The sequence below is a fragment of the Dufourea novaeangliae genome, unplaced genomic scaffold (genome assembly GCF_001272555.1).
Source record: "Dufourea novaeangliae isolate 0120121106 unplaced genomic scaffold, ASM127255v1 scaffold665, whole genome shotgun sequence".
Taxonomy (NCBI): domain Eukaryota; kingdom Metazoa; phylum Arthropoda; class Insecta; order Hymenoptera; family Halictidae; genus Dufourea; species Dufourea novaeangliae.
In genome coordinates, this window is record NW_015374537.1 from 85694 (window position 1) to 101619 (window position 15926).

Genomic DNA, 15926 nt, shown 5'->3' on the forward strand with positions numbered 1-15926 from the left:
GTCTATATCGGTGTGACGACGTTGAGTATAAATCTTTCGGTGGTGAGTACTGATTGATCTGAATTGACAAGAAAAACGAGTAACTTGCTGAACGAATTCTTGAACGAAAGAGAATCAGATTAGGAGCCAACTACAATTCGATCATCCTTTAATTCGAATTTTCCGTTCGTTTAGTGCGTCGATATCAAAATATTTCACATATAATACGTGTCTTCGTGAAAATAGAATTTTATCTTATGTTTGTTGGAAGAAAGTATTCTTAACTTAAAGCAACCCAATGATTTTAGTCTCAAAGTCTATTTGTTAGACTGCGGATCTTATACAACGGTAGCGCACGCATCTATTTTATTGATACAAAAGCACAATATAGTGTAAAAGAGCAATTGATCAAGTTCAATCGCGATTCGAAATTCAGCCGTATAAGACCCTGATGAGACCCTTAGAAAAGTAGATTTGCAAAAGTGTATGCCTCAACTGACTTATTAGAATTGATGTTAACGCACCACTATATGTATGTACATATATGTATGTAGCTAGCCGTATCGTTGTCGCTAAAGAAAATTACGGACGAATTTCTATTAGCCCTCATAGTGATCTGCTGCAATTTATTTTGCTTGGCCTGCGCTAATTATTTCGGACAACTAATAATAGACAGCAGCAACGATCTATTTATTAAAACGTGAGTACCATGACGAGAAAATGACGAATTAAACATTCTTTAAAAATTCCAAAAATGCCAAAATCTTGCTATTTGATATTCAAAATTCGTATACATCAGTTATTTATTTCGAATTGTTTTGTATTACTTTACGGGTTTTTTTCTTAAGAAACGTTACAAACCACATAGAAATTGAACCGTCACCTCAACACCCTAAATCTGCATGGAATAAAAAGTACAGAAAATCTTTGCAAATTACGACTCAATATTTATCCGAATGATATTAAACTCTTAATTAGATATCATTGAATAGATATTGAGCAACAATAACACTAGCCTATTACAGAGCAATTCATTGTTATATACTGAACAAATTAATAGATATGTAATGCAGTGACGATTGATGCGTAAATGAAATATTCCAAAGAAATACAGAAATTAGACTTATTTGAAATGAAAAGAAATGTACTACTTTTATGCCTAATTGTTCATTGGAGTCTCCCGTATACATATCGTGCATCAATTATGTTTCATTGCGACAGTTTAAATTTAAATAAACATTCCATATGTAACACGACCGATGAAAAAAGTAGTAACGAGCAACTTGGCGCCATCTACGGAAAAATTCCCAAGCTACTAGCCAGTCAAATGGCTAGTAAGTTGAGCCGTTTACCGTAGATGGCATCACAGGACAATACTACCAAATGAACAATACTACATATGGACATTTTTTCGATAGCATCAATTGCATCTAACGAGTATCCCGATGATAAGGAGAGAAATGTTTTTGTTGTAATTAATATTGATATGTTCTTTATGTTCTCTGGAACAAAAATATTGAGTACTTCGAAATTTTCAGATATTTAACACAGTGGTATGAATCGCCACTCCCGCTACAGAAGTCATTGCTGTTTCTCAGACAAAGGTGCATGAAGTGTAGTAGCTACGTGGCTGATACCCTATTTGTAGCCTCAATGGAATGCTTTTCTTCGGTATCATTTGATCAACATTAAAAAGAAGAAAGCGATATAATTTCATAAGTCAGCATGTTTGTCATTTTCAGCTCACGAACACGTCCATGTCTTATTTTATGGTACTCTATTCGACAATGTAATTGACATACCGTGAACGGAGACTTTTGTCGAATTTGACACCTAAATAGAACATTTTCGATACATAAGGAATTCGCACGAAATGGTTGTATCAAATTCACGTACTACATTATTCTTGTATAATTCATAAAGTATTAATAACTAACAACAGAGCTGATAATACTGAAAATCCATCCGTAGATATACATATGTCGATATGTACAATAAGGTCGGCTGCAGCCTGCAATCGGCTGTGCCGCCAGCGGCCGCCTCGACCAGCCTCGACGGTCGAGTCCAGTCGAGTCAGGTCGAGTATTGTGTATCGATATGACACACTCTTTGAGGTCTCGACATAGGTGGACATAGGAATAAGTTATGGCTGATTAATTATTCGTATGTCCATGCGAATATATTTAGAGAGGCGGCGAAAGAAAAAACAAAGAGGTAAAGTGCGTTGCTCAGAAGAATCCAAGAAGAATCCACCGCACTTCGTTCGCACGCGATGCTGTGTGGTCTGATTGCTCGATGTCATCCCGTTGGCCAATAGAAACAATACGTGTACTCAATAACCAATCGGACTCGCATACCCTTCGGTGGCCTTCTTCTGAACAACGCGCTTTATCTCTATAAAGGACTAGAGAATTTGATGGCACGATCTGGCTGCGATCATCATGGAGTCATATGGTCACGGTCACCAACGGTCACTCACGGAAAATGATGACTGATGGGTCACTGGTCACATGCAGTGTGATTGAACAGTGATTAAGTCAGATTGAGTGTGATGCAGTGTCTCGCGTATACGATTTCTGTTCGATAAATCATTTTTAAAAGCCTCTTTTTTTTTTTTTTTAATTCTCATATACTTATTATTCTTTTGTAAATTAGCATCGAAACATACGGGTGCCACAGTTTTCAATTAAAATTCCTTTAACGTGAGTTCAAATTACGGCATTTTTTTGTGATTGTCACCTTGACCCTCTAGACTGCTCTAGACTCTAGCGGTTGTTATAGAAACAATCTCGTTTAATTGAAAGAGATCTGTGCGATTACTATGAGAATAAAAAAATAAACAAGATTACTTTGCAATCTGTGAGAATATTTTTCTTCTGAAACCGTTTTTTAATAACAGCGCAAAACTGTCTCACTCCGGGGAGTACGTATTCTATGAAATAATTGTACACAAAGTTTAACCTTTTTCAATACTAGTCGAACGACAATGCATCATTATTACCTTATTGCTTTTGATTTCTAGGAAGGAACAAAATCGAGCTAACATGCCAGAGCCTGTGCATCATCAGATAAATGCTGCTCGAAAGACATTCCAAACACTATACCAAATTTCAAAATTACTAAACACAAATTTGGACCCAACTACGTTAGGTATATGCATTAGATTATGCGAGAATGGTGTGAATCCATATGCACTTGCAACTGTAGTGAAAGAACTACAAAGACAAATAAACACTATGAATAATCCACCCGGTTAAGTCCGCCTGCCAATGAATCTAATGTAAGTTAAATAAATAAAGTATCGGCGTAAATGGAACTGTTAACACATAATTCTTCAAATATATCTCGTTCGAATATAATGGGGAATAAATTTCTATTTTACAATGAAGCGATGTTGAATTGTCCTCGTTACAGTCAATTGGAATAAGACAATAGTTGTTTCTTTTGTTGTTGCAATATTATAGGATGATGGAAAATAATATCTTATTTAATTCCTTAACTGTTAGATTTCTAGAATTCTTCCACTAACATTGAATCATTTATTGAATATATTAGACAATGTTCCTCACATTTTTACTGCTACAAAGTATTGAACACAAAATAGAATTTACACAAAGTCTTGGTACAAGAAATTGTAATTGTAAATTCATTTTATAAATGAAAAGAACGTATCAAAAATTATTCTATACATGTTGGCTTCTATGTAAATATGTACATTTATAAAAATATATAAACAAAATATTTGGAGTCTTTGAAGAACATACATTACATAATATTATAGCTCCACTTTCTTTGTTTTCTCATTTACCATATTTTCATCATTTTTTTTCTGTTTTTCCATGGTTGCACTCTGCAAGAAACCATACCTTTAATTTCCTTCTATTCGCTTAATTGTTTATCCAAGTATATAGCATATATTATTAACTTACCTGTTTTCTTGGATCTCTGTAATAGGTTTGTCCTTCAAGGATAACATGAGACAATTCTGGTTGTTGCAATAAAAAATTTTTTGCATCTACTGCCTGTGATCCTTCACGAAACAGGAACACTGATCTTTTTGGATCAGTTGGATACCTGTAAACTCTATGATGTAGTATCAAATTTACAATTTAATTAGCATATAAAGTAACTTTGAAAACAAAAAATACCTCTCAGCAATAATATGATTATTCTGCAGGCTAGTCTGCCAGATCTTCATTATAACATCTGCTGCATCAGCTGAAAGGTCTTCATTAGTATCAACAAACATCATGACACCTTTACCTCTCTTAGTCATTTTGAGTACATTGTCAGGATTTGACATATCTAACTTTGTAACATAAACAAGAATATAGATATAAAGACCAGAATTTTGAATTATTTCAAACAGAATTTCAACGGATGTATACCTTTGATATATCAATTTTTGGACTTGGTCTGAGATGTTCTGGTAATTCATCTGGTTCTAAGGGCTCATCATTTTCCTAAAAGAATAGGGTATATTCATTTGTGTTCAGCTGTTCATGTTAGTAATCATACCGAACGTGTATGGTTAGTCACTAAAGAAAGTGAAGGGAAAACATACCTCCCACTGGTCTAACAAATGCTCTAAATCTGCGTCGGTCATATCACGTATATCCTTGTCCTTCCATGATTTCGTCTTTCCCGATTTGGCATTATTAGCGATCTCCACGTAAAATAATAAGAATATGCCAAAAATAATAATTTCTCTCATTTTTGAATCGTGTTAACTCTCAACACTCTGCTATCAGTTTTGTAATATGCAACTTTAGAATCGTAAGTTTGTTTTACTATAAAAATACTAACGTATCAGAAAAGCCATTAATATTTTCCAGACTATAGATCTTTCCTATGCAATCAGTTATAAATTGATTCTGCAGTGTTTATTGCGCATAGAATACAAGTTTGATCAATTTTGATAATCTGAATCAATCTGAATAAAAGTTACGGAAGCTCCGTCCATCTTGTGGAAAATGTGTCGCCACTGGTCGCAAATTGATAATCCTGGATACATAATTCCATCTACGATTGAATTCAAAAATCGAGGTTATTGAAAATTCAAGAAACATGCAGTATGTAGCTGTATGGATGTGTAATCCATAGACCACAGTTAATATTGAGGTATAGATTTTTTATAGGTATAAGTATTCACGAGGATGAGAATTAGATAAAATTCTGTTTGGTGCTTTACAATTTCAATCAGACCATGTATAAAACCAAACACACTGAAATTTAATAAATTTTTGTAAAAATAATTATTTCTTCAATTCACAGAATCGATGTGACGCATAGATAAGGATGAATCGATACAAGTAAATACGAGTACATTACTCGATACTTTTGTTTCGATACCGAATAAGCATCGATACCTTGGTGGTATCGATTCAACCGTACGCATTAGAGATGGCGTGAACTGCTACTTGTGAATCACTCGTGATTCGATCACGTTCGCGTTCCCAATCACGGTGATTTTTCACAGTGATTCGTGATTTCTCGTGATCGTTTCTGATTGGTGGAGAAACCTAACAGTTCTTTGCACGTGACACATAATTTTTATATTTTATATTAACGACATCAAAACAAAAATTCGAGTTATATCTTATAAAGTGAAGGAATAATTACAAACAATGAAGAATAATGAATAAATTAATGATTATAAATTATAATCTACATGTTACCTAGGAAATTATTCTTTTAGAATTTCCTGTTTTTTCTATTGATTTTTACCAACACAAATAGTAATGTAATTCATCGTAAAATCATATTGAATACGTTTTTCTGTTTAAAGATCACGGACTTACGATCGCAGTGAGTAAATTCACTCATGATAAAAAAATCGCAATTACGGTCGTAAATGAAGTTAAATCACGACCGTGATCGTGATTCGGTGATCACTGTGATAAATCACCGTTAGTGATTTTGCACGCCATCTCTACTACGCATAGACAGTCGTGGTGATTTTTTCATTATTGCTTAATTTTTTATCTGTGATTATAATAAACGACATGAAAGTCATTGGTGTCGCTAGCTACGGCAAAATGCTCAAGCTATTAGCCATTTAATACAGACTGTTGCCACCAGATGTAGTTATTGTATTTGGACACCGTACGTTCTCTAATTCGTGAATACATGTGTAATACGTATTATATATGTACATTGCTAGGAATCACCAGTAAGTGCCTCCACCGTGCGGAATTTAGAAATAACGGATTCGACAATATTTACGTTTTGGCCATTTGGCATGATGATGTAAATTAAAGACAATAAGTATGTGACAATGTATGTCATTTATACCATTGTTCAGCCGTTTTAGAGATTTTCGAGCAGTTATTTATTGAAGATTCTCTATCGAGGTATGAATCATCATCCGTCACATTTCTATTAGTAAGAAGACAAGAAGAACCATTTATCACTTGAAGTAACCAGAAACGTATTTGTATTTTTTCTGGTCCTACGTTGAAATAATTTCTGACGTGTTGTTAATATTTTGCGTTACGCATTAATAGAGACCCCATTTTACAGATTATAACGATTTGGAATGTAATGGCCAATCCGTTTGGAAACACCAGTATGTTTCAGGAATTGCCTGGGATAGAGTGAAAAAATAACTTAAATTAAGGTTACTGGATTGCATAATGACGGATGACATTCTACTAAAATAATAGGTGTTGATAGTTTTGGGAAGGTGTATTTCATGCATTGTCTATATCAAATAACATACATATATGGAACTATATTGCCTGCATCATTTGTAACATAAGTGTGTCTTTTCTTTTTTGGACATTAATGTGGAGGTCCAAGAAATGCCAGATACTCTTGTAAGTTTTTTTATGATATTTATTATTTATAAGTAAAAGAATAAATGACGAAGATACATTGCATTCAGTTACAGAAACTAAGTGAGAATATATTTATTTATTTCTAGGATACTATGAAATTGAGTTTGATTAATTTCTAAGCATTGTTGCAATCACTTATTACATAGCATAAAAAATGAATAGTTTTCAAGATGCAGCCAGCATGCAAGAAATAGTGGAACTTGGAAAACTTTTGCGTCAAAATGGGGATAAAGTGTTAAGCGCATCTAGCAAACTCTCTTTATCCACTACATTGCTCTACAACTTAAATAAAGCTTTTTCCTCGATTGTGGATAAACCGGAAGACTTAGAGTCTTCGTTTCAAGTATGCAACAGTTCGGAGATTGATATATTTTGCCATTTGAAGTTTTTACATGATTTTGTACAGAAAACAGTCGGACTAAAAGTGACTTGTTGCACAAATAATACCAAAATCCCTGTTGATATTACAAAGTTTAAGCATTTAAAGTATTTGGAATTGAAGAAAATTAACATCGAATCTGTAAAAGGACTGCAAAGTGTTAGAGGTCAACTTGAAAGTGTTATTAGTGCTGGAAGGAAAGGAATTTGTACAGTGAGTCAATTATTAGGTAATGTAGGAATTATTTTATAGAATGCTTTATTATAAATATGTCGCCGATAATGAAAACTTTTGTTTAACTTGTACCCAGAGAGTTGTGGTGGAGATGCTGGCATTGGATTTCTCTGGAGTTCATTAAAACATTTAGCATTGCCTCATAATGCTTTGGAACGATTAGATGCATCCTTGGAACTGGCACCTTGGTTACAGATAATTGACTTGAGTCATAACTTAATCACATCTGCCGACGAATTATCTTGTTTACCTAATTTAAAATATGTCAATCTTGGATACAACAAGCTGGACACAATACCTGTATTCAACAAGGCTGCATCTCATTCTTTACAAGTATTAGTTTTGAAGAGCAATTACATAGAAAATTTAAGTGGTAACTGATTACTGTCGTTAATATTTTTCTATTTTGTACAAAATACAACCAATATAAACACAACCATCAATAAATTGTCTTCTTTGTCATAGGTTTACAAAATTTGGAATATTTGCAAGAATTAGATTTATCTTTCAATTGTTTAATGGAACACTCGACATTGTGGGTACTGGAAAAAATGTCCACTTTATTATGGATATTATTAGAGGGCAATCCATTATCGTATCACCCGAAGCACCGTCTAGTATCTATTAAATATTTGCGCCCGCGTTTCAGCTTGAGTAAGGTAAGGTATATACATATATATTAAGAATAATAAGAACATTGTAGAGTTCACAACAACATGAACATATATCAGACATTCATAGGAAGGTACAATGTATGTCTTATTGTTACAGAGCGTAGTGAAAGTGCGAATAAAATTTTATGATTTAGTTTGTTTTAGACCATCTGCCCCTGTCTAAATCAGAGAAGCAAGTTATTACAGAGAACCGACTCTTTACAACTCGATCTGAACAATCTATATCGAATGAATTTCTTACTTCGGTATCGAATTCGTTGAATTCTAGTAGCTTGTCCGTGTCTGTTACTGCGCCTACTATGAATGAATTCGACGGAGCGGAAAAGTCGACGGAGAATAGTTTCGAAAAATGTTATTCCAAAAACAAGAAAAAGTCAAACGTGAAGAAAGCTGTTATCACGGAAGATGATCACGGAAAGAAATGTTTAAACATAAATACTGGTATTAATAGTTTTTATTTAGCTAAGTATTTTTGATCGATGCGTTTGAAATAATCATTATACTGTAAATCCATACAAATACTATTTCATGTAGAGACTTCGAAAGATCACTTGGAGACAAAAAAACAAATTTTGGCATTAAGAAAACAGTTTGGCGAAGATAAGTGGTTAAGCAGTCTGGGTGGAACGATTGTTCAGGATATTATGGGTTTTCAACCTTCCTCGTATTCTTCGTTGACCCCAGATGGAACAAGTGCTGTATCAAGTACTCAAGATTCTATAGTTGATGCAATTGAAAATATTCAAGCTGATGCTGCAGAGAATTCCGCGTGTTCAACGAACGAAAATAATGAGACCAGTAGTAGAAAAGAATTAAACGTGGAAAACGTATCGGAAACACCATTGAGTGATACAACGAATACTTTTGTACAATCTGAACTACACTATGATCTGTACCATCTGGAAGAAGGTATTGTATAAAATCAATACTATCTGGAAGAAAGTAACTTGCAATATATAAAAGAAATTTTAGTTATGTCTATTTCTATTTAGAAACTGGAGACTTGTATTTAGTTCAAAAGAAGAAAAATGACGACGAATTAGAAGAATTATTCTTGATAATAACATCAGCGTAAGTGTATGAATATTTAAGAAGCTACGTTTTTTTTTCTTTTCTTTTCTTTTCTTTTTTGCTTTGTGTAATGTCTATTCTGTAATTGCTACAGTGACATTAAAGAGAGAGATTCGGTCACTGGAAAATTAAAGTGCAGTTGGTCAATAAATTCTGTGTTATCGTGTGTTCTGGGTAGAAGTGAACCAGTTACCGTAGATATAATTTTTGATACAACTCGGGAAACTCTTCAGAACAGGAGATATTTTACAGAGCCAGACGATGCAAAGGTAATAAAGCGATTAAACATGAGTGTACAGGAAGATGCGCGACATACATATTAATAGTGTATTACGTATTTGTTTTGCAGAAAATAGTGACAACTGTTGGTGAAAGAATGAAAAAACGGCCAATATCGTTGAAAGTTTTTAAATGTATGAAATGTTCAACTCATTTCTCTCAGGATACAGAATATGTTACTGTATTAAGTACGTCTATATCCGGTAAATTTTCAAACAGGCTATCGTGAAAGGATTATAATATTATAATGCAATTGCTTTTTTTTCAGGAGCAAAGCAACTGAAGTGTCCCACTTGTGAAAGTACTTTAGTCATTGAAACGGACGAGTTGTCTACAGTGGACGTAGAAAGTGATGTTTCTGGAGGCTCGTTGGAGCGTTTATTATCTAAGGACGAATATTCGGAGAACACAGCAAAGACTAAATTACAACATTCTGAGTCTTATTCTAGCATTGGTAAGTTTCATTTCGATTTTTGCATGTGTTTTGTTATTGTAAGCGATATGAGAATGAACATAATGTTTCTTTTGATAATGTAACCCAGTCTTTTAATATGCAATGTTTTCTTGTAATTCTTAACGAGTTGAATACAAAATAATTGTATCCTGTATAGTCACGAATATAGTTTATGTAGCAAATATTAATCATATAATCGTGTTTTTTTTTTCTTTTCTTATTTGCGATATACTGAGATTTTACAACAGTAGTACCGTTTAGTTTTGTAATCGAAATAATATATATTAATTCTTAATTACTTATTGAATGTGTACGCACTAATTATACTGCTAATGTGCATTTTATTACTGACTGGGACAATAACATACTAATCCCGGTGCAGGTGGAACGGAGGTTGGAGCTAGATCCGTCACCATTTCTCTGGTGCACTCCGACTCTCACACCCAAGCTCAAGTCTGCTGTAAGCTTCAGCTACAATAATTTATTACAGCATCATTCTGTTTCCTCAAGCTTTCCTTATGATTATAAAACAAAACACAAACTATTACATTAGTTGCATCACTATCTAGATTTAGTTACCATTGATCCCTATCGTTAGTTTAGGTTCATGTTTTTGTTCGTGTAATAAACGTACACTAATAAAAACGTAATAAACATCGAGTTAAACTTATGTTAAAAATGGATACGTAATAAACAGTAGTAGATGGGCTGATTAGCATATTTGTAAATACTCTGCTTTATTGTTAATAGGTTCTGCCACAAGTTTAGAAGAATCTAGAGAATCAACACCATCCACGAATGCGTTGAATAAAAAATATGAAAGTGACATAGAGATACTTAGCAATCCAAGTCAGAGTAGCATTGAAGTACTGGATGAAGCCTCGAGGTCGGCTATGTCTTTTATAATTTAATTATCAAGTGTGCAATGAAAGTAAATGCTTGCTCAATTAATGTTGCTTCATTAATTGTCTCGTGATTATCGCAGATCTCATTTGACACCACATAGAAAACGATCTTCGGAAGAAAGACGTGCTACTGCTGCTGTTGCCCCATCTCTCCTAACAATACCAGATGCAGCACCAGTCATGGCCGGTTTAACCGAGAGTAGTTCTTCAGGTTTGCCGTCGTTTTTATCGTAACTAGCCGAACAAAGATTCGAAATTAATAATTGCTAATAATATTACGATTACAGGTTCATTGACAGATAGTATTTGTACAGCGTATGAAAATAAAATAATTAGACAAACTAATGCAGATGAGAAATCCCTTAACAGTAATAACGACAAAGAGATCAAATTCGCACCTGTAACAAGTTTAACTTCTATGCTAGGTGGTAGGTGACGTTACAATATGTTACAGTACTACAATCTCGTACAAGATTGATCGATACCGTGATGCTACTAAATATTGAAACTCGTAGGTTTACTTCAAAGTATAAAAGTTGGGAGTAACAAACCATTAACGTTGAAAGCGAAAGATACGTCGCATTTCTTGGACAATAATATTCAGTATTCTTACACAGATTTCAGCACTATAGATCATAGAGTAAAGTTACATATTATCTTGAATATATTTGAACATGAAAACGAAGAACTTATTTTTCTCCTTAGGGTAATAAAACAACGATATACACTTTATTTATTGTTTAATGATTAGTGAAATATTTGAAATAAATCTTCTGAACTTATCCGGTGACTTCTAGGCGGACATTCTTATGCAGAATTCGAAAGATACATTTTCTGGTTGTCTGGTTTTGTCCACATCAAAAGTTTATGTTCTTAAAATCGATGGTTTGGAAGGGTAAAACCGACAGTTTTGTTGTAATTATAGTTAAAGAAGTTACTTGAAGATTATATTGTACTAGATTTTTTTCTATTGAAATCTTAGAGAAGATCCACAACGTTGGCTACACAAGGAAATCAGTTGGACAATAGACAGACTAAGATCGTTTGCATCATTGCCATTCAAGCAGGGTGTTGTGATCGAGTTGGAACAGCCAAACAAAGTAAACGATGAACTACAGTCCACCACGATTACATTTTTATGCATCCTGCAAGATTTTCAAAGAACGTCTAATTTTCTGTTTTACATTACCGGTAAAGAAAGGAAAAAAAATGCATAACAATTTACGTACGATTATATGTATACCGATTGTAGCTGTTCTCAAGTAAATGTTTATTTGTAGATTTATCTTTACCGCCTAGTTACGAAGTCGAATTCACAGTACCAGAGCACTGCACCGCATTGATGCATCGCTTACTAAAAAATTGCAAGAATCATCAAGACGGTGATGCTATCAGATTGCTAGCACTGTTTTCTTCTGGCTTATTGAAGTATCGAGACGTTGAAGTGCAAGAGAAACTGTCCAGTTTAATCGTAACTGCATCCGTTTTAGCGATATGCAACATGCAATGGCTTTTACCAGGCAATAAAGAAGTACCATACGTAATAAAGGAACAAGCCATGAGCAATTTAATTGGAGTAGTGAGTAGCATAAATCTCTTATTAATGTAATCATTTTGCAGTGATCGGTGCTTTCAGAGTAAACGATTCTATTCTCATGCACAACTTTTCCAGGAACATTATAGCTCGTCGTTGACTCTGAACTTTTTAGACGAAGTTGCGGAACAGGACGAATCGTGGGTTCTAAATTTTGTTTCTGTAAGTGCTGCCGAAACAGTTATTAATTCTGTACAATTACCGTGGGAAGAATTGTTCTCGATTCCTCTGCAAATTACAACCTGTAAGACGCAGGACAGAACAGACGGCGCATGAAACCGTTTCCAATACACGTGATTCTAGTCGAATTAAGTACACCAAGTCACCATCAAACGAATGCACTTCGTTAATCGATCAAGTTTCTAATATGTTAAACAACGAGAATGTACATATGTATAAGGCAAGAAGTGATATGTCATGAAAGACAACAAATAATGCAGATCTACAAAATCAATTGTCTTACTATGTGTATATTCAATGAATTGCCTCGTTTGGTTTTTTATTCTACTTTATTCTAATGTAGGTACATCTCAGGCCTTAATACATACGAAATTTTAAATGATGCTATTAATGGTAAAATTTTAATCGGTCGCGAACGCTTCATGTTTCCGCTTGATGATTCTAATTTTTTTATTTACCGATTTCATATTAAAATAGAACTTATACATAAACAACTTTTGTTTCTTTATGCTAAATCTCAGTATCCAATAGAAGGTAGTTTTAAATGCAGATCGTTACGAGTAATAATCGTGTATAATATTTTTATATTGCAAAATTCATTCGCCTTAAGCTTGTATGTTCCTCTAAACTCTAAACGGTTAAAATATCATATACATATGTGTATATATATATATATATATATACTTGTATAGAAGTTTTATGACATGCACGTGGATGTGCACAGTAAATATAAATAATCTAATGTTAATAAGAAACATCACACAGTGAATAATAGTTGAGTATCGCTATCAGTCTGTGATATATATTTTTTCATTTCTACAATGTGTGTATGTGCTGTATGTATTATATGTGCGTGCGTGTAAAATTGCACAAAACTTGTATTTCTAACAAACTGAGAAGACATAAGAGACAATGTTAGGCATTAATTTCACCGAAATTACCAATATTTCGATTCAAATTCTACAATTAAAAAGGGTTTACGTGGTTGTTTGTTTGAATTATTATGGTCATTAGGCAAAACTGTTCACCAATTCAATGGCTCAATGTATTAAAGTCATGATAAAACGATCTGTATGTATGTATGTATGTATGTAAATAAATTGTTATCGTGTCTCTATTATAATATACATGCATATTCGTTTTATTTTGAAGTCGTACCACGAAAAAATAGGTGAGACTGTTAGAAAATAAATATCTTACAGAATTCATTAAGGAACATAATAGGAACGCATTACAGTCACTTGAATTCAATTAACTATTGAATGACATATGTATGACAAGTGTTGTGCATAGTGTGAATATGGTATTACTATGGTCTTAATTGAGAAGAAACACGCGGTACGTGTTTACGCAAGAAACGGTGCATTGATGGTGATAATAGAAAATGTAATTTGTAAATGAAACAGTCTGAAGATGATAGAAATAACTCAGTACGATTCTTGGATCTGTACAAAAAGTGTCCCGTGAGTCGAGCTTCGTTATTCCGTTGAAACACCATTTAAATAGTTTAGAATGTACATTATCAAGCTTATGATATGTTTATTGACAACCAGTAAGTTTAATAATGACTCTTTAAATATTTGTGTTCGACGAATAAACTTTAAAGGATACTAATTTTAGTAACATCTTCCTATATAAATAGTATCATTTGTTCAGGGATACTTTGGATACAGTAGAAAGGGTATGTAACATTGTAGTATACCTACAAACGTATCTTCCTTTAGAGTACTTATACTTATATGTATATTTTAGATCAACATATGTGGATTGAAAAATTCAAGTTGTGTGGTGGAAAACTGCAATCTCCAATAACAATATCATCGTTCAAATCAATTGCTGTTCCTTTACCAGCCTTGGAAATAATTGGATATCACAATTATCTTCCAGGTAAATTACAATTAAGGAACAATGGACATTCAGGTAATGCAATTCAATTGTTAAATAAGTATTTTTAATGTAAGAATTCGAATGTCCCGTACAATGTAACTCTAAATCATTTACATATTTCAGTTACAATGAGCATAGAAAGTAATCCAAGTAACAAACATCTGCCATGTGTATTTGGTGCTGCACTTCCTGTAAACCAAGAGTATGAAGTAGATCATTTGCATTTTCATTGGGGTGCAAAAAATAACAGAGGATCTGAACACATTTTAAACGGTGTTAGGTACACTATACAAAATGCATCCTGTTTTTACTCTTTATTTATCTCGCTCTATCGTGTTTGTTTTTCAGATACCCGATGGAGATGCATATAGTTCACAGAAATAAGGCATACTTGAATTTATCTGATGCATTAAACTATGAAGATGGTCTTGTAGTTTTAGGTATCTTTTTTCAAGTAAGTAGTTGTTAATATATGACATTTCCATAAAATGTTGACAAGTTCTTGTTACACAGGCTACATAGCAGAAATTGTGATTAGTTGCAGGAAGAAGACAACAGATTTTTATATCCTATTTTGAATGATATAATAGATGTCCAGTGGTTGAACAAAGGAACAAAACTAAACATACCTATAACATTAGCCTCTTTACTACCTCATAATACAGATATATTTTATACTTACAAAGGTTCATTAACTACTCCTCCATGCAATGAAGTAGTAACATGGATAATATTTTCAGCTCCTGTGCCAATATCCTTAGTTCAGGTAGTTTTTTAATAATTCATAAACAATACACATTATTTATTGAAATCTTGTGATCCACCATAAAAACATTACATACTTGCAGTTGAACAAGTTTAGATCACTTTTCAATGGAGACGATGTGTTAACAGATAACTACAGGAAGTTACAAGATATAGGACTTCGAAAGGTGTACATTAGAAGATTAAATTCATATCTAATTACAAAACACAATGGAACAATTGTCAATGCTACAAATTTAGATTGGTTTTGGCATTAAATATATTCTTGACAGTAAGTCTATATGGTCTTTAATACCACCGTTTCGATCAATTAAATTTATACATTAATAAATTAATTTAACTATCTGATTCCAGAGATTTCCACGGAAACCGCAAATACCGTGATAAGTAATAAACATCTCGTAGTAAAAGTGTTATGTATTCCACAAACATGTGAATTCCATTTAGTGGTTAATCCGAGAACGTAGAATAATACTCTCTAACGGCTGGGAACCAGTAATTACAAGAACATTGTTAAAATCACATTTATTTGCAACGGTTGACACTGTATCTCGTCATACGTACCCTGGTTAGTTCACTTTAGACAGCTGTTACACCGTTATACGGATAGTTTTTGTCTAGATAAAGTACTCGATTTGTAGCTGAAAGAACGTAGATTAATCTCCTTTCATTGAAAATAACAATAA

General features: G+C 33.4%; 3 protein-coding genes across 3 annotated transcripts; 2 read left to right on the forward strand and 1 right to left on the reverse strand.

The window, feature by feature from the left end:
• Positions 1-3754: 3754 nt before the first annotated feature.
• LOC107193163 (LDLR chaperone boca) lies at positions 3755-4815 on the reverse strand. The gene is made up of 5 exons (XM_015582562.1): positions 4544-4815; positions 4368-4442; positions 4128-4288; positions 3909-4053; positions 3755-3829 (listed from the first exon to the last, which is right to left on the reverse strand). The coding sequence occupies exons 1-5, from the start codon at positions 4691-4693 to the stop codon at positions 3755-3757; spliced, it is 606 nt and encodes a 201-aa protein (XP_015438048.1). The 5' UTR covers positions 4694-4815.
• Positions 4816-6705: 1890 nt separating this feature from the next.
• On the forward strand, positions 6706-12939 carry LOC107193172 (serine/threonine-protein kinase 11-interacting protein). The gene is made up of 19 exons (XM_015582571.1): positions 6706-6797; positions 6905-7426; positions 7508-7804; positions 7897-8090; positions 8240-8546; positions 8652-9014; positions 9098-9176; positions 9271-9445; positions 9526-9643; positions 9724-9909; positions 10292-10369; positions 10660-10795; positions 10895-11025; positions 11102-11242; positions 11330-11520; positions 11612-11709; positions 11797-12005; positions 12095-12393; positions 12487-12939. The coding sequence occupies exons 2-19, from the start codon at positions 6973-6975 to the stop codon at positions 12682-12684; spliced, it is 3654 nt and encodes a 1217-aa protein (XP_015438057.1). The 5' UTR covers positions 6706-6797; positions 6905-6972; the 3' UTR covers positions 12685-12939.
• A 1161-nt stretch (positions 12940-14100) lies between these two features.
• Positions 14101-15741, forward strand: LOC107193164 (carbonic anhydrase 2-like). The gene is made up of 7 exons (XM_015582563.1): positions 14101-14140; positions 14341-14508; positions 14599-14755; positions 14824-14929; positions 15014-15241; positions 15324-15511; positions 15595-15741. The coding sequence occupies exons 1-6, from the start codon at positions 14101-14103 to the stop codon at positions 15495-15497; spliced, it is 873 nt and encodes a 290-aa protein (XP_015438049.1). The 3' UTR covers positions 15498-15511; positions 15595-15741.
• Positions 15742-15926: the final 185 nt, after the last annotated feature.

Coding starts and splice junctions, on each gene's coding strand:
- LOC107193163 (XM_015582562.1), bottom strand. CDS start 4,693: ATGAGAGAAATTATTATTTTTGGCATATTCTTATTATTTTACGTGGAG. Junction 4,443..4,543: donor ATTTGTTAGACCAGTGGGAG/GTATGTTTTCCC, acceptor CTATTCTTTTAG/GAAAATGATGAGCCCTTAGA. Junction 4,054..4,127: donor AATCATATTATTGCTGAGAG/GTATTTTTTGTT, acceptor TAGAGTTTACAG/GTATCCAACTGATCCAAAAA.
- LOC107193172 (XM_015582571.1), top strand. CDS start 6,973: ATGAATAGTTTTCAAGATGCAGCCAGCATGCAAGAAATAGTGGAACTT. Junction 8,547..8,651: donor ATGTTTAAACATAAATACTG/GTATTAATAGTT, acceptor AGACTTCGAAAG/ATCACTTGGAGACAAAAAAA. Junction 11,026..11,101: donor AACCGAGAGTAGTTCTTCAG/GTTTGCCGTCGT, acceptor TTACGATTACAG/GTTCATTGACAGATAGTATT.
- LOC107193164 (XM_015582563.1), top strand. CDS start 14,101: ATGTACATTATCAAGCTTATGATATGTTTATTGACAACCA. Junction 14,509..14,598: donor AAGGAACAATGGACATTCAG/GTAATGCAATTC, acceptor TACATATTTCAG/TTACAATGAGCATAGAAAGT. Junction 15,242..15,323: donor TGCCAATATCCTTAGTTCAG/GTAGTTTTTTAA, acceptor ACATACTTGCAG/TTGAACAAGTTTAGATCACT.